The following is a 21,524-nucleotide window of genomic DNA, read 5'->3' on the forward strand; positions in this document are numbered from 1 at the left end:
ATTTCTACCCCCCATCCCATAGACCTGTGAGGAAATTTTTTTTAAGTGAATATTAATGTGTATTTATTTTTGACAGAGAGACCGAGCGTGAGTGGGGGAGGTGCAAAGTGAGAGAGAGACACAGAACTGAAAGCAGGCTCCAGGCTCTGAGCTCTTAACACAGAGCCTGATGCAGAGCTTGAATTCATGAGCCCTGAGATCATGCCCTGGGCTGAAGTTGGACGCTTAACCAACTGAGCCACCCAGGCTCCTGAGAAATGGTTTTTTTCATTTGCAGGATGCAAATGAGTGATTTGCTTATATCAAAGAAGAAAACTAAAGCTAATGACTGAGTATCAAGGGAACAATAGTGGAAGGAACTTATATTTCAGTGGAAGTGAAACCTGTATTGACCAATAGGTGGGGCTGATGACACAGAACATGATTTTCACCAAAGACATCAGGTTGCTATCAACTGAGAGGCTTTCAGATCTATTGACAAGATGTCTTTTAAAATGCCCTTAGCAGGGGAGTCTGGGTAGTTCAGTTGGTTAAGATTCCGACTCTTGATTTTGGCCTAGGTCATGATCGCATGGTTTGAGACTGAGCCCCATGTTGGGCTCTGCACTGGTGGCGTAGTAGAACCTGCTTGGAATTCTCTGTCCCCTTTCTTTCTCTGCCCCTCCCCTTCTCTTGTTCTCTCTCTCTCTCACTCTCTCACTCTCGCTCTCTCAAATCAACATTTCAATGCCCTTAGCATTCCTTTCTTGCTTGATTGGATCACAGTGATAGAAATTAGAAAGTGAGCCACTCTCACTGTTTCATGGAGTGTTACCCTGGTAGTCACAGGACTGTCACCGACATGGGGAATGATACTACCAGTGTGTCAGCTCTGAAAATGTCAAGAACTAAGATTGCGTATTTGTAACTACGGGTTCACTGACAACATGCAATTATGGGGATACATTTCTATTTCCCCAGGTAGCCGTTAGATACTTGAGGGTGAATTAATTTTTAATTTTTATTTTTTCACTTTTTTTGAGAGAGAGCAAGCAGGGGAGAGGGGAGGGGGGGAGAGAGAGGGAGAAGGGGAGAGAGAGAGAGAGAGAGAGAGAGAGAGAATCTTAAGCAGGTTCTATGCTCAGCGCAGACCTTGATGCAAGGCTCAGTCCCAGATCCTACAGCCCTGTGATCATGACCTGAGGGGAAATCAAGAGTCAGAAGCTCAACTGACTGAACTACCCAGGTACTCCAAGGCTGCATTAATTTTTTAGAGCTTTTAGTATTTACTCACTGTTTTGTATTGTACCATGAATCATCAATAAAAATTTATACATCTCAAGATACCATTATTAAAGTTTGGCACAAGGAATCTTAAGTCTTTTGAAATTTAATGTTTAATATTTATATTCATTTGAAGTATACCACACTGAGTAGAGAAGGTACTTTACTGAAGGTAAAGGAAAAAAAATGGCTAAAGATTTCACAGGGAGACAGGAATCTGAGTCTTGGGTTTTGATTTAGATACCACCATCATTTGGTTTAAGTTTAAAGAGAGCTTGAAACTGCAGAAAGGATTGTGAAAACATGTGAGCCAGACTCAATGTATGCCAAACCCATGGGATGCAGATTTTTAAGTATTTTAGTTCCCACCTATTTGTTCAACCATTATATCAGTATGGTGGTTGCATTCATGTGCATGTGTGTTATGTGTGTGTATAATATTTGTAAATGCATGTATGGGATTAGCAGTTCACTTAGGAATGATTCACTTGGGAAATTATTCCCTCCAGTTTCATTGAGCACTTACTATAAGTCAGATACTTTTTAGGGGGATGGGGATACAGTGACAACCGAAACAAAGTCATTGCTTTCATTTGGGTAAGCTCAATAGATGGTAAATACACATAGAATTAAAGCTGTAATACAAGAATTAAGCAGTGCTGGGGAGAGGGAGTTATTAGCGGTGCTATTTTATTAAGGAGGTAGGGTAGGAGGTGTTATTTGCTCAGAGACCTGAATGAATTAGGAGAGTGAGTCAGCAGAGATTTTGAGGAAGACGTTCCAGGAGAGGCCAAGGTGAGTGATAAGGCCTGAATTTGGGAGCTTGCTCTCTATCAATTCCATCTGTTTTCACCACTGAGGCATTTGACACATAATTGAAACTCTTTGAGCCATTGTTTCCTCAACTGTGAGGAGGAAATAACAATATTTAACCTTTCCACTTGCCAAGTTGAGGCTGAGTGTAGCAATTTTTGAAGGTTGACAGGCCAGGCCGAGATGTTATAACACATGAAGACAGCTGATGTATGTATATACACAGGGGATGCAGGGCAAGAGGGAAAGTTCTAAAAGTTCACCTAGAGCTAGAGAACAGATATCCGTGATCAGTGGAAGTATCAAGATGTTCTCAAATTAATTAATGGAAGATACAATGGAATGGGCTTCCTTTGACCCCCTCACATACCTAATTAATGATCTTTACACTGTGAGTGTCATTTTCTTGTTGTTCTGTAGCTGGGGTATGGATCTGACCACCAGGTTAATGTCTCAGGAAGAGTTATACTGATGAATCCTTCAAAGGCCTTACAGCTCACCCACACCCCATCTTGTCCAGCTTGCTAGCTTTCCTTAAGACCCTCTGCTTCAGGGACTGGTTTGAAGGAAGTGTCCAAGTTCCTTTTTGGGATGTATCTTCCTCCCCTCTAGCCCTTGCCCTAAGTTCATCCTCAAAATGATGCGGAAGTGGTTATTTGAAAGATCATTAAAATGATGGTTCCCTGGACCCCACCTCCTTAGCTTCTGATTCCATCATGGTGGCACTGAGGAAATCTGTACCTCAAACAGCTCTAAGCTGAGAAACTTAGATGATATTTCTCTAGATTCCTTCCATTTCTGATCTTCTAGGAACTTAGGCTTTTTCAAAAGTCCTTTTAAAGTGGACTTCCAGCCAACGTGACCAGTAATCGAATTTACCTCTGCAGTTGACTTTACCATCTTTATCCATTTCAGCTTCTCCCACCTTTTCACCACTTTATTCCATTCCAGTTTCCCCCCATTCACCTCCCTCTCCTTTTTTTTTTTTTTTTTTTTGGATTTGATGGGAATGAATTAAGGGATTCTAAGAACATATAATGTATAGCCTGTAAGGACTATTTTGTGTAATTTTACTTCCCTTTGCCTAACTTCAGTGTTTGATCAGTAGAGGGTTAAAATCCTCTCCTATTTTTTGAGTCTATGGATGGCCATTCTGGGGATATGGTTCATATGGCTTATGAAGATGCTCATGTATCACCTTTTGTTTTCATGGTGCTGGTGCTGCTTATCCATCTCTTAAACTGGGAGGAGCCATGAACTTTTTTCTCCTTTGCAGGTGTAGAGAATAAAAAAAAAAATCTGCTTTTCCTTATCCCAAAAGCTTGTTGGTGATTGGGTTGGGTATACAACTCAAGGCTATTGAGTTGGGGGCTCAGTACACTCTCCTGGAAAACCTATTGGCTTTTCTGGCTACACATTTTTCCATTTTCTCTCTCAGAAATATTCCAGGGTGCTATTCTCTGTGTAGATGTAGTTATTGGTGTTATAAACATGCCTTCCCTTCTTAATGATTTTCTCCCATCTGCCTCTAACACCTCACAAGAGAATCTTCTAGGAATTTCTTTTATAGGAACCCAGGCTTCATATTTTAGTTAGAATCTGGGCAGGAATAAGTGTGTGGAAAGAGGCGGACACATGTTATATGTACTACCTTGAGGGAAATACCCTCTATATTCTGATTTTATTATACTTATCATAATTATAGTCTTATAAATGCACAAGACATTTAGACATGCTCTCGGCCTCTTACATGAACTGAATGCCGCTTTCTGTGGTTTTCACATTCCTTTTTTTGAAAAACATGTGACTTCAGTGTGACCATAAATTAAAAGGAAAGCCAATAGTTCTGTGAGGGAGACTAGAGGCTGAATGGGAAGGGGATACTTCCTCATCTGGGCCCCTCTCAGCCTCGCTCCCTGCCCATCACTCACTCAGAGGGTCTGGGCTATCCTCTGAAGTCATTGGGCATTCATTTATGCATTTGGTTTTCAGCACTGATGCGTCAAGCAAAGAGGGAAAGGCAACGACAATATCAAAAAGAGACAGAGTGGGAGGCTGGACTTGGAAAGAGAATTGTTCCTATAAAACAGGAATACTTGGCAGTAGGGCCAATGAAAAATGATACCAATTACATAAAGCAAAATGCCACCCATCAAGCAGAACATTTTAATTCTCTTGATTCCAGGATATTTATGACTTTTTGTTCAAGACTCAATACATGTCTGTGAAAATAAAAAAATAAATCGACCCCATCTATTTGGTAGAAGGGGCCTTGTCCTGGAGAAAAATAAAAGGTATGAAAACATGAGCGGCACGACATTGTTGGAGCATTCCAGTGGCCAACACAGAGACATTCCAAGTGTGACTTTGACCCTTCTGTATTTTTCCCTTTTAGAGTTAGTCATATGAGGAAGAGAGGGTGACTAATTTTATTGAGACGTTTAGCGATGTATGCAAATTAATTTTAGATTAAGAAGTTTCCATTTAGATCGATCGTCCATACTATCTTGCTTTAAACCAAATAAAATAAAACATTAAAACTGTTTTCCAGGAGAACTTTTCCTTTCAGTTCTGCCGGAGGTGGTCGAGGGCTCACAGCTGGTTTCCTGAGAGAGTGCCACAAGATGGCGACAACGTCACAGTGGAGAATGGCCAATTGCTACTACTTGACACAAATACAAGCGTCCTCCGCTTCCTGCACGTTAAAGGTTTGTGGAGTTGGGAGATCAGTGGTGGCATTACTGTATAGAATTCTATCACATGGAAGGGGCGGGAGGGAGGGGAAATTTTTGGATAAGTTCCAGCACTTGGTTGAGAATTTATTCTGGGAACAAATTGAGATTTTACTATAAAAGGAAGAAGTGATCCCAGTGTTCAAAATGCAGGCCCTTTCTTTTGACTTTTACAAGCACAGAGCTTAATTATTTTACTTTTTCAAATAAAAGAGGTTAACAATGTTATCAAAGAACATGCTTCTTTATTCAGGCACTTTGTAGTCATGCTTGTCCAGGACAGCCCCCACAATACAGCAAAATGCTCTGAAAGTGGTTAATGCAGCTGCCTTTGAAATTCCCTGCCAAGAAAGCAATGTCTTCCTGCTTTTACCCTGTTGTGGTTTTGACTTCCTGGTCCCATGGAAAGTCGTATAAATAGGCTTCCTTATTGCAAAGCTGGCCACATAGCCCTAGGGTCTGGGAAGTTGGATGAGACCAAGAATTCAAATTTCAACTTCTCCACCACATCACCAAATGACTAAGCCACTTATTTCACCTCTTTGAGCATTTATTTCCTTATCTGTTAAATGAGAATAAAAATCATTGCCTACTTTAGTGGCTGATAATAAGGAATGGTTATCAAAGTGAGTGACTGTCTTCATTGGCAAATGAAAATAGCTTTGGAAATGTGATTAGTTACGGGTAACTATAAAACTTTGCACTAAAACATTACTTTTTACAAAAATATATGTAACACTTACAAGGGCATTTGTTCCTGTTAAAGTCAGAGTATGGCCACACAAGGGAAAATAAAATATTTTGAAAAGGATATAATATGGATATCTGCCTCTTATGGATATAATCAGGTTTTTCTGATTAGGCACTTCACATTCTATATTTTGAAAGGTGTTCTTTTTTTTTTTTTTTCTGATAACAAGAAAGAAGTTTTCAGGCAAATCAGTTAATTTGTACCCTTTAGGAAAAATGGTCTGTCAGCTTGGGCTATTGACCTGTCTTTGCAGGGTGTGTGTGTGTGTGTGTGTGTATGACCAGTGGCTTTGGGGAATGCTGACTTATTGATGGATATCAACTACCTAAGGACTAGGAATGACAAAAGAAAATTATAGACTTAGAATCTCAGGTTAAAAATGTCCTTTGTAGGGGCTCCTTCGTGGCTCAGTCATTTAAGGATCTGACTTTGGCTCAGCTCATGATTTCACAGTCCCTGAGTTCAGGCTCTGTGTCAGGCTTTGTTCTGATAACACGGATCCTCTGTCTGTCTCTCAAAAATAAACAAACATTTTAAAAATGTTCTATGTAGACCTTTAACCAGGAGTCAAATTCTGCTGAAGGATGAGATGACCTCTCAAGGATCTTTGCCTTATATTGGTATTATTTGGGAGAACTTTCCCAGCTAACAGTCTTGCTCAACTGACTCTCTGGACATCCCACTAGTTTCAGGTAAATGTTCAATCAGTGAATGGGGTTGATAGGGCCAGAGACTGAAGATGGAGAAGAGGCATCAGAGAGAGTAAAGGGTAAGAGAAAGGCAGGGACATATGGAATATACACTTGATTTTTCACTCTTGGAGATTTCAAGGTCTGAATAATGCAAGTGGCTTTTATTAATACCCCTGGTCCAGACAATATATTTGAATCTGAAATTATTTGGAAAAATTGAGCTAGGTTTGGAAGAGTAAAACTTTATCTTGTGGAGAGGGAGAGTAAGTTATCCGAAAGATCCCTGTTTTTCTTGGAGAGTAGCGCCATTTGTAGGAATGTGAGGGTAAGCAGTTGGGCACCAGTTTCTGTACAAATAGGTATAGGAGTTGTTGGCCGAGAGCAGGGTTGCCTGGAATGAAGCTGAGAGTTTTATCATACATATGTGGGTCATAGCTTCTAGAAAGAATGATAACAGAAAAGGGACACAGATAAAGTTTGATTCAACCATGACTTGTGGATACTTATTAAGCGGCCTGGGAAGTTGTAGGAGATCTGAGAAAAAGTGAAGAATAATACTTAATGTGAATAAAAGTGCATTATCACTAAAGAAACTAATTAGGGAGAAAATATAAAAAAGTAAAATTTCTAATTCTAAAATATGTGTTGTAAGCAGGCAGAATAATCCGGAGAATGGGGTATCAAGAATAAGATTAGAATTGGGTGGGAGAGAGGAGGTGAAGACTCTATCATTTATGCCTGAGACAAGTTTTGACCAGTCAAATACATAGAGAACCCATCTTGCTTATTGGAACTGTTCATGTTCAGCGGGTCAGGCCCCAAACCTTAGAAACATCCTAGACTTATTTCCTTTTCTCACAACCCATGACCAATCCATCAGTGAATCTTGTCTGGACCTTCAACTTGTGTCCCGTAGATCAACACCTTCATTGGAACCAACCTAGTTCTAACCAACATAATTTTTGGCTGGGACCATTTCAGATGGCCTTTTAATTGATCCCCATGTTTCTGATTCTTTCTCTTCCTTACCAGCAAACCCTAATTTTTATTTGGGGCATCCAAGTATCCAGCCAAAATGCTATTATTTCCTGGCCTCCTTTGTAGTTAGGCATAGCCTTGTGGCTTAGAGCCAATCAAGGAGATATAAGGGGAGTTGTGGTACAGGGAACCTGGGAAAGTTCCTAAAGGAGAGCTGACCCATTAGGAGGCATGTCCTATTTGTCCTCCCTTCTTCTTCTTCTTTGCTTCGTGGAATGTAAATAAAATAGCTACCTTTTGAGCTGCCATCTTGGACAATGAGATGATTCGTTAAGAATGGAGAAGCAGAAAAATTGAAGAAAGCCAAGACCCTGATGACTTTGGAGTTGCAATAGTAACACTGCAACTGGGATTGCCTACCTCTGAAGTTATTTCATGATTGAAAAACGAAACTTCATGTAGTTAAGTCATTGGTGTTTGACTTTTATGCCATATGCTAAGCTAAAGTAATCCCCCAATAGATTATTGTACACATCATTTAAAATATGTCAGATCTTCTACTTCTTTCCTCTAATATCCTCCAGTGTCTCCTCATCTAATTGGGAATAAAATCTAAACTTACCATCATCAAAACTCTGGTCCCTTCATTGACCTGTCTTCCTCATTTATTCTGTTTCAACTCTTCTATAAATATACCAGGCGTACACCTACCTCAGCCCTTTGCACAAAATGTCCTTTGCCTGGAATATTCTTCCTCCAGGTCTGCATGTGGATGGCTCACTTACTTTGTTTGCTCTTTGAGACTTTGTCAGCTTATCAGAGAGGTCTTATTATTCTCTCCTTTTATTTTGCTTTACCTTCTTCATAATACTTACTACCACATAATATAGTATAAATTTACTTGTTGGTTTATAGTCTGCTTCCTCTGCTAGAATAACCTCCAAAAGGCAAATGACTTCACCAATTGATTTACTATTGTCTCTTTAGTGTGTAGGATACTGAATATGTTTTGATGGTTGAATAAAACCATGTGCTGATGGTTGATGGACAGCTAAAATGATGCAGAGTTCAGATCCTGTATGAAATTTAAAAAGCATAATTTTTAAACTCTTGCTTTCTCAAGTGTCACTTTTTCTAACTGATTTACTGTCCTTAGCTGTTCTTACATATATAGGTATATATGTATGCATAGATACACATGTAAACACACATATATGCACACATATATATACACATAAATATACATACATATACCTATATATAAAATTGTGCCATTGTGAATCGTGAGAAATATAAAGTCTGTTGATAAGTTATTTTTCCATTTCTAAAAGGCATTTGAAACTGGTAAAGGACTCCAACTCTCAAAAATCTGGTTGTTAGTATGACTTTAAACCTATAATGTTTTCTCTTGCCTATAAAATGTATAAAAGTACTTGAGGGATAATTAAAAAGTTTATTCAAATATAAGATTGAATCATCATCATCAACAGTAATTCAGTTTCTGAATCTCTGTTATTCTCTTTTCCTGTTTAAAAAAATGTTTGTTGTTTGTTTATTTAGAGAATCCCAAGCAGGCTCCACATTGTCAGTGCAGAGCCCGACACAAGGCTTGATCCCACAAACCATGAAATCATGAGCTGAGCCAAAATCAAGAGTTAGACACTTAACTGACTGAAACATCTAGTCATTCCTGTCTCCCCTTTCCTCCCTATTCATAGTATCAGAAACATAGCTGAGTGGAATTTTCTCTCCTTTTCTGATACCATCTAGGGCCAAGATAAAGCATAAAAAGTTTCAAGCCCAAAAATAATCTCTTCAAAAGATTTTAACAAACAAAATAGAAAACATTACCGGAAGCACTTTGTCAGCCATTCCCATGATACTACAAAGGTGACATTCTACATGAAGTATATATATATTTTAAAAGGATTAGTGTGGCATAAAAGTGAAACTAGATCACCTAAGAACTATATTTAGAACTGCTTTATGAAAATATTGCATCTTCTATATTATTTTTTCCAAACATGGAAACCAGCATCCTAGTATGTAGAATACTAGGCCCCTACAACAGGAAAACTAATATAGTACTTCTATATATGGCCCTCAAGAGTCTAGAGTTCTCTGTGCCTTACTTGTATTTCCATCTATAAAATAGAATTGATGGTCTTTTCTTACTAGTACAACTTATATAGTAGAGAGGAAGATGATAAATTTCTTTGAGGCAAAATTTTAGCTGTTATTTATAATGCTGTACATACTCATTCCTGAAGTTTATTTTAAAAATGGCATATCATTTTTGTGACCATAAGAGCGTCAGCTATATTTATTATTATTTTGACTTAATTAGCAAAATATTCAGAACTTTGACTTGCTTACCATCTCTACTTCTCCCATTTCTCCCTCTTTTTTAGATTAATTTTTAGGGGGTACTATTAAACACAAAAGAGAATTAACCCAATCAATTAATACTAATGAGCTGGGATGGAAATAGGCATATTGCCTTGATTTAATTAATTATATTTTTCGTTCTTTTATGTTAAGATGCCCAACGGCCATAGACATCGCTGAATTAAAATTTATTATTTTATCCCAAGTAATTATGATGAGCCGTAATAACAAAGGAGGGACGTTAGCCTCTTTTCAGAGCCGTTATGCATCCTGGACAAGAATCTTGAGTTTGCAGTCCCTAGTTGGAGAAACATTTCATATTTTCTGAATAAAGCGATGAATTTCTCTTGGTTCTGGTGGCCAAGTAGTTTGACATAAAGTCAAGAAATAATGATTAAGAAAGGGCCAATTGAGGGGATGAACTCTAGAAACTCATCTTCCCTTGGTGCTGGGCTTTCAGAAAGAAGACATTTCCATTTCTTACAATGCCATCCCTTTAAAATGCTTGAGCAGAAACTCATTTCTAGTCTCTATTGCTGCTTAATAGTGCACTGGTCTCCTTTAATGTGATTTTCTATTTCTTGGTCTACTGGTGTATACCAAAGCAGTTAAATGCTTAGCAGGCTTTTGGGCTGGAAAGAACAGAGTCTGAATCTGGTCTTTGCTTCTTACTAGCCCTGTGACCTTGGGCCAGTCGCATAACCTCCATAAACCTCACATTGCTCCTCATTAGGGTCACGGCTGTTGCAATGACAGCAACAGTAAGAATGATGGCTAACACTTATTGTTTGTTATTCTGTGGCAAGTCTACAAAGTATTGCCCAACTCAGATGATGTTTTAAGTATTAGATGAGGGAATGTTTGTAAAGCCCTTAGCACAGCCTGGTCCAGAATAAGCACTCGATTTATATAGTTTTTCCCCCCCTAGACTGATGGGGATAAGAGAAGATATGGCTGAAATATCAGGCCTAAATTGCAATTTTATTTACAGATAGTGGCTGCTTCTATATACAAAGCAAACTGGATTACTGAAAGAATTAGCTTGGTAATAAGGACGTTGTATTGCTTTTGCCTCTGTTATCTTCAAAATACATATTGAAGTGCTTTTCTTTCTATGGCAAGAGAAGGAAAGACACAGAGATGGCAGGAGTAGAGTATCCATTTGGTTGTTTCCATTTTCCTTGTTACTTTGACTTCATGGAAGTGCGTTTTTCTGGTTCTGTTTGGAATATGGTCTTATTTTCTCCAATTTTTTAGTGATCTACAGTTTTGAAGATACCCAGATCTCTTTAGTATATTTGGGATTTCTCTGGTATACAAATGCATATTCTTGGCTCATTGAGATGAACTATCTTCTTTTGATCCACTATCAAGTTAATTGTGGAATTTCTTTATCCTTGGCAAGGATTTGAGGATTTCAGAGTGAGGTATTTGGTGCTGTACCCAGCACAGCCTTTTTTTAAAATCCAGGATTCTACACTTTGTTCCTTGTAGTTAGCAACGAATCAGCCTCAGTTTCTTCACTAGGTGCATGCTTTGGGTAATGCTTTACCAGTGCTGTGATCTGGGAATGACATGAGGCTGGACTTCCCTGGGACATAGCTTGTGGTTTCTGTGTCTGTCAGGTCTCTGTGAGTCCCTGGGCAGATTACCCTGTGCCTATAATTTTGACTTCACAGGTATCAGCATGGATTTAAAAGAAATCTATCTGCAGGTAGGCTGGAGTTTTGATAAAAATGAAATACTATGCATTAATATTTCTTAAATATATAATATCTTGGCCAACATGAGAGAGTTTTGGGGCTGGTAAAATTTGTTACAAATTGATAAGTTTAAAGTAATTTACCTGAAAGTTGCTGGAAAAAGATGGTCTCCTCTCCCAGTTGAAACACAGCTACTCTACAAGGGAGGAGATGGGATGATTATGTGCACGCAGTTCAACAAGGTTGACTTACTGCAGTTTGGTCAGGAAACCCAGTTTGGCCTGGGCTCAAATTTGAGGAAGCCACAGATTCTCTTTAGCTTTGAGTAAGGTGCAGGTCCTCAAATCAGTGCAGAAAATGGAACTGATGGTGACGCTTTTCCCTTTGTAGGAGGGAAGTGCAGGAAAGGAGTTAATGTGCTTTCTTCCCATATTTCCAAGCATGGCGCTCTAGAATAGGCTGGGCTTTGCAGTAGTCCAAAGGGGAAGCCTCGCGAAGAAGCTAGCATCAGAAAGAAATAATCTGACTTTTCTTTTTTTAATGTTTTATTTATCTTTGAGAGACAGGGGGAGCGAGTGCACAGTAGGGTGATGAGGAGGGGCAGAGAGAGAGGAGAACAGAGGATCTGAAGGCGGCTCTGTGTTGGTAGCAAGGAACCCAATGTGGGGCTGGAAAGTAATAAACTGTGAGATGATGACTGGAGCTGAAGTTGGATGTTCAACCAACTGAGCCACCCATGCACCCCAGACCTGACTTTTTTGAAATCCACCCTGAACTCCCTTAACTTCTGTGTCTCTATGTGTTAGCCTTTTGCTGGTGACTACATATTTAATACTAGGGTGTGTGTTCTAATTCCCTCTATCTTTGGAGAATGAGTGAATAGTCTATAAGCTTAAGAAAGGGAACCAGGTCTGTTTTTGCTCACCATTATATCGTGGGACCATTACAACCTCAGGCACATAGTAGGTATTTAAATAATTGTTGAATGAGTGACTAGAGAATAAATTTCTGACCTAAATAGGCAGATTAATGTTGGTTGTGGATTTCTCTATAATCAGAGTCCTTCCTGGTATTCTCAAATGTTAGTGGATTAGTCCAGACAGTGACCATTTTCATTTACTATTTGTGTATCAGGAGATCAGAGACAAAGGCTTTTTACTGTGGGGGTCACTTGGCTCTGAAACCCCTTATTTTTCCCAATCAGACAATGACTTACATTATTTACCTCCAGAGAACAGTCCCAGACACACTTGATTAGCCTTAAATGAAAGATAAGCCATTGCTATGAGAAAGGACATGCTTTCAATAGATGGGCAGACAGACAGATAGATAGATATTAAACAACTTACAGTTTTATGTCTTGACAACTTGAATGTTGTAACATGAAAAATGCTATCAAAAAGGGACCAGTCCCTTCCTAGCACAGAAGCTATAATATTTTCAGTAAGGAAAGATAAATATTTCAAACTTCCTTACTTAAAACCCTTCATTGGCTTTCCATTAGCCTTTAAGATCAAGCCTAAACTCCTTAATATGGCTTATAGAGTCCTTCGGGGTTTGGTCTCTCCTTACCTCTTTTTTTTTTTTTTAATTGTTTTTGACCTTTATTCATCTTAAACAGAGACAGTGTGAGCAGGGGAGGGAGGAGGAGGAGGAGGAGGAGAGAAAGAGAAAGAGAGAGAGAACCCGAAGCAGGCTCAAGGCTCTGAGCTGTCAGCACATAGCCCGACGTGGAGCTTGAACCCATGAACCATGAGGTCATGACCTGAGCTAAAGTCAGATGCTTAACCGACTGAGCCACCCAGGCGCCCATCTCCCTTACCTCTTTACCTTATTTTTTGATTAATGATTTCCACATCCTGTTTATCATGATCAAAAGCAGAACTAGAACTCTGGAATGCTTATGTACCCAGGATTCTTACCCACATAAAAAATCAAAGACTAAGCATTTCATTACTTTTATTTCTCATGTACTCTAATATTCCTGAGGGTCAAGAAAAGGTAGCAGTTGTTCTCATTTTATAAATAAATAAATACTATGAGGAAACAACCGTGATATTTTGCTTGTGAAGTTATTATGCTATAGTCAATCATGTTTATGATATTCAGAGAACAATTACTCCTGGAACTTTTTTTTTTTTAAATAATTTTTAGTGTTTATTTTTGAATGAGATAGAGCATGAGCAGGGGAGGGTCAGAGAGAGAGAGAAAGGGAGACACAAATCCAAGGCAGGCTCCAGGTTCTGAGCTGTCAGCACAGAGCCCAATGTAGGGCTCAAACCCACAAACTGTGAGATCATAACCTAAGCTGAAGTCGGATGCTTAACCAACTGAGCCGCTCAGGTACCCCATGCCTGGAACTTTTTAAATTGTTTCTAGTAATGTATCAAGTTGGAGGGCTATTAAAAAATGAGATTGAGTGGGTTGCCTGGGTGGCTCAGTAGGTTAAGTGTCTGACTTTGGCTCAGGTCATGGTCTCAGGGTTTGTGGGTTTGAGGTCCATATTGGGCTCTGTACTGACATCTCAGAGCCTAGAGCCTGCTTCAGATTCTGCGACTCCCTCTCTTTCTGCCCCTCCCCCACTTGTGCTCTGTTTCTCTCATAAATAAAGAAATATTTAAGAAATGTAAGTGGGTCCATGCTAATTGGATGTTGATAGAAGGAAGGAGATCATTTGAATGAATAACTTGGTAGCTAAGGAGATTTATTTTATCTGCCTGGCATAGACTTTAAAGAAAAGATAGGTTTTTGTTCCTTTGTTTTGTTTGTTTGTGAATTGTTCTTTTTTTTTTCCTGAGGTTTTAAGTGACTTTTTGGAAATCCATGGAGCTGCTGAGGGCCTTGACTACTTAAATGCCAGAATCTGTGTTGGAAAAAGGAAGTGATGCTTTTTGGGAACTTTTATGAAGTTATAATAACTTCATAATAACTTAACTTTTAGTTAAGTAGCAATTGATTATAGTAGCTATAATGACAAAGGCATTTATTTGTATCTGTGTTTTGGTTCCTTTAAATATTTCTTTTTCTTTTTCTTATTTTTAATGTTTTATTTATTTCTAGGAGAGAGAGAGAGACAGCGTGAGCAGGGGAGGGTCAGAGAGAGAGGGAGTCACAGACTCTGAAACAGGCTCCAGGCTCTGAGCTGGCAGTCAGCACAGAGCCCGATGTGGGGCTCGAACCCACGAACCGCGAGATCATGACAAAAGAGAAAGTCGGACGCTTAACCGACAAAGCCACCCAGGTGCCCCTCCTTTAAATGTTTCTAATAGTTTTTTCCCCACAAATATGTTTACACCTTGTAATTAGTATAGAGTTCATTAATTTATAGTTAATGAGTTTTATGTTTCATAGAAAAAGTAAAAGCTGATTCACAATCTTTATCTTCTTTCCTAATTAATGGTAAAATTGGCCAATTCACTAAAACCAGGGTGTTTCTATTTGCTTGGGGCAATTAAGCTTCACCTGACCTTGTGGCAGTAGAGACTGCATTTTTCACTTTTTTTTTTTTTTTTAATTTCAGCACCTAGTGAAAGGCTGGAAAATAACAGCAAATGTCAGATGAATGAGGAAGTGAATTAATTTGCAGTACCAGCTTTGTATTTTTCAACCGATTTTAGATGAAGGAAAACATCACAATGGCTATGGACACCTAGAGCAGTGGGTTAATTTACCTAGAGTAGTGGTTCTCAAAGTGTGGTCCCTGATCAGCATCAGCATCACCTGGGAACTTGCTAGAAATGCAAATTTGGGGGCCACATTGCAAAACTCCTTTGGGTATGAAGCCTGCCAATCTGTGTTTCAAGACCTGCAGGTGAATTAGATGCACACTCAAGTTTGAGAACTACTAGGCTAAAACAATAAAGGGAACCATATAGAATTGTCAGGACTGGAAGCCAATGAATCTAGCCCTGGTAATCTTTTCCCAAAGGCGAAGCAACCCTTCGCAAAGAACAGCGAAAACTTGGCTGGCCGTGTTGCACAGGCCAATCCTGAGCATGGCATTTTTCATTACATGCAGTTCTCCATCCTGCCAGGGAAATCAGAGCTGATGAAAATGATTTCTCCCAACTGCCATTGTTTGTGGCCCTGAGTTGGTGATTTTATTTCAGATATATATATTTTTTCCTTCTCCATTGCCCATTTGACAGTAGTACTGGGCTAATTAAGGAATTAGTATGTGGCATTCATTTCAGGGAGGTGTGTGATTCTTTTCCTGCTCCCTGAGAACATTTTTTGCCCATACTTCCAAGTTCATATTTTCTTTTTGTAATCAGGCAGAGACATTACAATTAAAATACCGTTAAAGTGATTCTGGCAAGTATTGCAATAAGCATGTTTTTTAATTAAAGGAAGAACAGGGGAATGCATAAGCAGCATCAGCTAAAGGGGAAAATTTCATTCGATATCTATTTTAATTGAAATGAAAGAAAAAAAAAACACCAGGAAAAGCAGCAGCAGCAGCAGCAGCCCATGCCTGTGTGTGTGTGGCTCGTTCCCAGGTTGCTAGGTTTAGGTGTTCTGTGCTTGATTAATTAGTAACCAGCTCGAGAGTCCATTCCCTTTGCCCCCAATCCTTAAAGCCTGATTTATGCCTCACATCCCCCATGAATATGTGAGGGCTCAGGCATCTATTTCCTGAGCTGCTAGTGGATAGGATTATGGAGCGTGCACTGAGCTCTTGGGGGCTCTCGTTTGCCAGCCAAATTGATTTTCCGCCTTTCTGGCCGGGGACAAGCCCACCTCGAAGGCTTCTAGGCTCTGCTCCAGTGGATCAGGCACAAGCCTAATCCGGATCTTGCCAACAAAGGAAGCTCTGTGCATCCCCAACACAGCTTTGGGCTGTGGCTGCCTTCCCCCAGTACTACTTTTCTCCCTTCTGTCTCTCACCTCCTCCTGATGCCCACCTCAACAGCAACAGTGTCCAGTAGGGTGCCCCAAAGAGCCCGGATTGTTCAGCCAACTCTTCTTACCCAGGCAGAGGAGGGGTCTGTCCATCCTAAATGGATAGTTTTCTATAATTCTCCAGCGGGGGAAAACTCCACAGGCTTCCCTATGTATTTGACCGTAAAACAACAGGAAAGGTGAGCAGATCCAGGCTGCTAAACATCTTAAAGAATTATTTAAGGTTGATGCAAAAAACTGAATGGACGTTAATCAATATAAACAAGTAAATGGAATAATTTACATAAAAAAATTTAGGGAGTTCAAACTTTGAGCAATGAATTATCTAGTTTGGGTTATAGACTGATCAAATTATTAGAGGTCCTCAGATGCCTGCCTCCATCTTGCCCTATTCCCCTCTGGCTTTCCATCTGCTTAACCCTGGAGTCACTCTCCCTGGGTTGGTTTTATCACCTGGCATTCACCTCCTAAATGAATGCTCTCTTGCTCTGTGCCCTTTCTCCCCCAAACCTCCTAACATATAGACATAACGACATCTTCATCCACCACCTTCACAGTTCTTAAAGTTCTTCTTAGAGTTTATGTCGCCAGGACTTCCCAAATCTTCTAAATCACCTAATATTTTTTGACTCACACTCAAGAATCTTGCTACTTCCTCTCCTTATTCTAGTTTTCGGATATTAATATTTGACAGCTTGTTTCTCTTATCTCTCTTTTGTCCTCCCTCTCCATGATCTCCCTGGGAGACCTCATTCACTTTTTAAAAATGTTTTTATTTATTTTTTGATAGAGAGGGCTTACAAGGGCCAGGGAGGGGCAGAGAGAGAGGAGGACAGAGGATCTGAAGTAGGCTCTGCATTGATAGCAGAGAGCTGGATGCTGCTGCAGGGCTTGAACTCACGAACTGTGAGATCATGACTTGAGCTGAAGTCGCAAATTTAACCTACTCTCAGCCAGGCGCCCTGGGAGACCTCATTTACTTCTATAACTTCAACTCTTACTTACTCATCATGTATTTAGTGGACCACTTGCCAAGTTCCCCATGGACAGGCAGTGTTCTTGGCACAGGGGCTATGGTTGTGAAAGGAATGGACCAAAATTCTTGCTCTCATGGAGTTCACTTCTATTAACAAGGCAGTCAAGAATGCAAATTACAGTTTTCGTTCGATTTGCTAAGCAAATAGAGTGGGTGGAGAGGGAGTTTGGTGGCGGTTGGGGGAATTTGCACACAGTAAGGCAAAGGCTGTGAGGTAGGGGGAGTAAGAAGGTCAGTGCACAGGGGGACTGTGAGCCTGAGGGAGAGCAGAGTGAGACTGGGTCGGACAGGACCAAGCCTGTGGGATTTGTTCAGCTTTGACTCCGAGTGAGGTGGGAGCCATCGCAGACTCTGAGCTGAGAGGTGGCATGACAAGCTTCGCAGAAAAGAAAAGAATCACACTGGGTGCTGTTTTGAGAATAGACCCTGAGGTGGGGGTGGGGGCCAGGACAGAAGCAGGGAGCGGAGTCGAGGGGCTGTTGGAATAATCCGAGGGTGAGATAAGAGTGACTTAACCCCCAGCTGTAGACGGGGAAGTGGTGAGAAGTGTTTGGATCGTGGGGATTTTCTGAAGGCAGGATGCACAAAATTTCTTGGAGAATTGGCTGCGAGAGTGAAAGTTGATGCCAGGACTTTTAAACTGAGCACCTGGAAGAGGGAGTTGCCATTTGCAGCCTCAGCAAGGATGGTGGGATGGTCTGTGAGGCAAGGCGAGGAGTTCATTTTTTGAATGTGCCCCTTGAGGAGCCTGTGAGACTTCTGAGGAGAGAGACTGAGTGGTAGTTGGGTGTGTGAGTTTGAGCTGAGGGCAGATACCCATTTGGGAGTCATCAGCCCTTAGCCTGTGATGATATTTAAATCCTTAGGACAAGGTGAGACAACCTTGTTCATAGAATGATAAGTGGTAGAAGGACTGAGTGTTGAGAGACTCCACGTGTCAGTAGTTAGGACAATCAGGAGGAGTCAGGTAAAAGGAGGCGAGACTTGGGAAGTAGGAGGAAAACGAGGAGAGGACAGTGCTGGCCAGTGAGGGGAAAGAGTTTCAAGACAGGAGTGACTGAGCGTGTCATATACTGCTGGCTACTCAGGACAGGTGAGAACAGAGCATCGAGTCTTGGATTCGGCAGTCTGGTGCCATTGAGACGTTCACAGGACTGGTTCTGACAGACGTGTCAGGCAAAGGCCTAGCTGGGGGGAGGGTTCAAGGGAAGGGAGGCCAAGAATTGCAGAGAGAAGGCATAGCCAGTTCCTTTGGAGTCTTATCGTGTGGTAAAATATTTATACTCTAGATTTTTACCATAAGGGGGGAAAATAGCTAGAACTGTGTAATTTTTTTTTTTCAAAACACATACAGCAAATCATTCTGCGGTTATTACAGAGGATGGCTAATTGTGGGGTTAGCCAAAAGCAGGTTTTGAAGTATTTTGCAAACATGAGCTAGCTGCTAAAAGTCTCCTTGACTTCCCTTTAAAAGAAATAAAAGGGATGTTGAATGGAAAGAAGTGATTACATGTAAAAAGTGGTGATCCTTTATTTATTTTAGAGGGGAAGTAACAATAATGATGGTTGATTGATTTTTATAAAATTACCCAAGGTCACTTGTGGGACATACTCAGCTTTCATGAACAATCATAACAAGCAACTTAAGGGTCACAGCCACAGGCTGATTTCAGTCCTGCTCTTTATTTCAGCACTGGGAAATGTGGTCAAGCTCTATAAAGTGGAGGAATAAAGTCCTCCCTCTGCCCTCCCTTCTCAAGTCACTATACTCCAAAGCAGCCCACTGGATATTTGTTTTAAGCTAATAAAGTGTGAGGATGTAACATTTGGGGCCTTGGCACAGGGCTAGCTTGAGTATAAACCTGACATTCTTTCACACTGAGAAGCTCTCCTCTCAGTTATCACTTGTAATTATTTCAATTAAAAAGAGGTGAATTCCTCAACAAACTCTCTTCATAATTTACCTAGATTTCCTTATACTTGCCCCTGATAAGTAAGGAGGGAAGGCTTTTTAGCAGGGAGAAATGGTTAGCATACTAATTAATTAGTCCTGGTTTTAGTACTCTTGCCAACACCAATTATTCATTTTCTTTGGGCTGAGATTTCTCCCTTCAGTATTGTCTTTATTACTTCCCTCAGTAAATGACGCTTCTAACTTTCTACCCATTTGTTTTTGTGTGTTTAATATTTTGCTTGATGGGTCGAGGAACAAAGCCCAGGTTTATAAATTTACCCACTAATCCTTGTAATCTGCCTCAAATCCTGTTTGGCATGAGGAGAGGTATATCTACATTAACAAAATGAAAATAAAGCGTATATAAACAAGCCACAGGCAAACTTCACTTGGGTTAACACATGGTTTTATTTAAATAGAACTATGATAATTCTAATTAATAAAACAGCAACCTGGGAGGGTTTGCCAGAAGTAGATTCAGTATGAGCTATTTTGGAAGGTGGTCTTGGGTTCTCATGCTTGCTCTGCTTATTCTGTGCTGAGGGAGACCACCGCTCCCAGCTCATTCTCTGGACTGTGAACTATGAAGCGTGACATTGACCTCACAGGCTTATTTTGAAGGTCATTTCAGACAGCATGTCTAAAGATTTTTGACATACAGTAGTGGCTTAATAAGTGTTAGCGCCCTTGTTTTCCCTGTAATAGTATTTGAGTTTCTGACTGTGTACGTTGATACTCTTCCCAAGTGAAATTCCAAGTTCACTGCAGCATAGGTGGTGTCAGGAAAACATGAGCTCTATGTCTCCGTCAGTGCCAAAGGCACACCCGAGTGCATTCTTGAAGATGTAGATGGCCAACTTTTTAGAGCTGTAAGGAGTCTTGGTGAGTACATGGTTCTGTCCCGCATGGGAATGATGAGAAAACAGGCCATCCCCAGGCACTGTGTAGACACTGTAGGACAGATTTGGGAACTGGGTAATCTGAGGCCTGGCAATTTTATGGGACTTTTCGAGGGTCATTCAGAGGCCAATAGGTAGAGTCTGCCTCCTGTTTCCACCACTTGCTCATCAAGGTCAGTTCAGATTTTCTGACTACTTATAATGGAGGAGTCATGCCATGCAAATCCATGGTCCACCAGTTGAAGATAATTAGTTGGGACACTAATGACGTGTGGCTGTGAATGGAAAAGTTTTAGTAAACAGGTCACATTTCTTCCCTCTTGTTCACAGCAGGATTAATGACTATTACTGCATTTCTGATGATTATTCTTGTCATTGTGCTGACAACGGAAGGGAAAATTTAAGTCACAATTGCCCCTAGGTGCTTTGGAAGTCTGGAAGTCATGTGGTGCTGCCCTAGCATCAAGCCTATAGATCAAAGGACATTTCTTGCTTCTTGAATAGTTGACCTGAGCATGCATCACTGTGCCATGCTTCATAAGGAAAGGGTGAGCTGCCAATGGTGAGGTGCTGGAAGGAGGGGACCAGTAGTGCTAGAGTGATGGGCGAGCTGTGCAAATGAGTAGTGATGGCGCCAATGGGGCAAGTGCAGACAGTGAGTTTGACAGTAGCCACTTGACACCACTGCATTGTCTAATAGGAATCAGACGCGAGACTGGGGATCCATAAGCATCACTTCAAGAAATCCCATCATAATTCTCTGAGGGAAGAACTCTCACGCTGCACATTTTACCAAGGGAGAAACTGGATACCCACATGGGGTGTGTTGTTCTAAATTGTGACTGAAATGAGAGAACACTTTCAGGGGTTGAATCCACATAAACATCCTATGACTGTTGCTGATGGTGTGTAGTTTGGGCTTTAGGAGGTTCAGTGGAGAGGGCTGAGGAAAATTAAAGGGCAATGTTAGAGCAGAAGGTCAGAGCTGAGGTGGCCTCCACATTTGGCTTGGGCCAAATGTTTACTGATCGCTATCTACGTGCTAGGATGGAGGTAAACAAAAATGACTAAGGGCATCTTAGCCTTTGTCTGCTCTCCCTCTCATCTCTCCAGCATGTGTTTGAGTAAATACTTCCAGTTGTGATTTCTGGGAAACAACAATACAACTAAATACCTTGGCACATTGGATTTAGACTAAATTTAGCGAATGAAGAATCTTGCTCTTCACTGCTGCTCACTCCCTAAGATGCTCCTTTCTACAGAAGAATATGCTCTTAAAAGTTTTTTTAATTTAATTTAATTTTTTTTGAGAGACAGAGGCGGAGAGTGAGTATGGGAGGGGCAGAGAGAGGGAGACAAAGAATCTAAAGCAGACTCCACCCTGTCAGCACAGAGCCCGACGTGGGGCTTGAA

At 40.6% G+C, this 21,524-nt stretch overlaps 1 protein-coding gene across 1 annotated transcript in view; it reads left to right on the forward strand.

The window, feature by feature from the left end:
• Positions 1 to 21,524, forward strand: part of PKHD1 (PKHD1 ciliary IPT domain containing fibrocystin/polyductin) — a 488,222-nt gene that overhangs the window by 149,338 nt on the left and 317,360 nt on the right. Inside the window, 1 exon segment of the mRNA XM_039217466.1 lies at positions 4,628 to 4,784. Coding sequence (XP_039073397.1) covers positions 4,628 to 4,784 — 157 coding nt within the window.

The sequence above is a fragment of the Hyaena hyaena genome, unplaced genomic scaffold, assembly GCF_003009895.1.
Source record: "Hyaena hyaena isolate Hyena2069 unplaced genomic scaffold, ASM300989v1 scaffold_694, whole genome shotgun sequence".
NCBI lineage: Eukaryota > Metazoa > Chordata > Mammalia > Carnivora > Hyaenidae > Hyaena > Hyaena hyaena.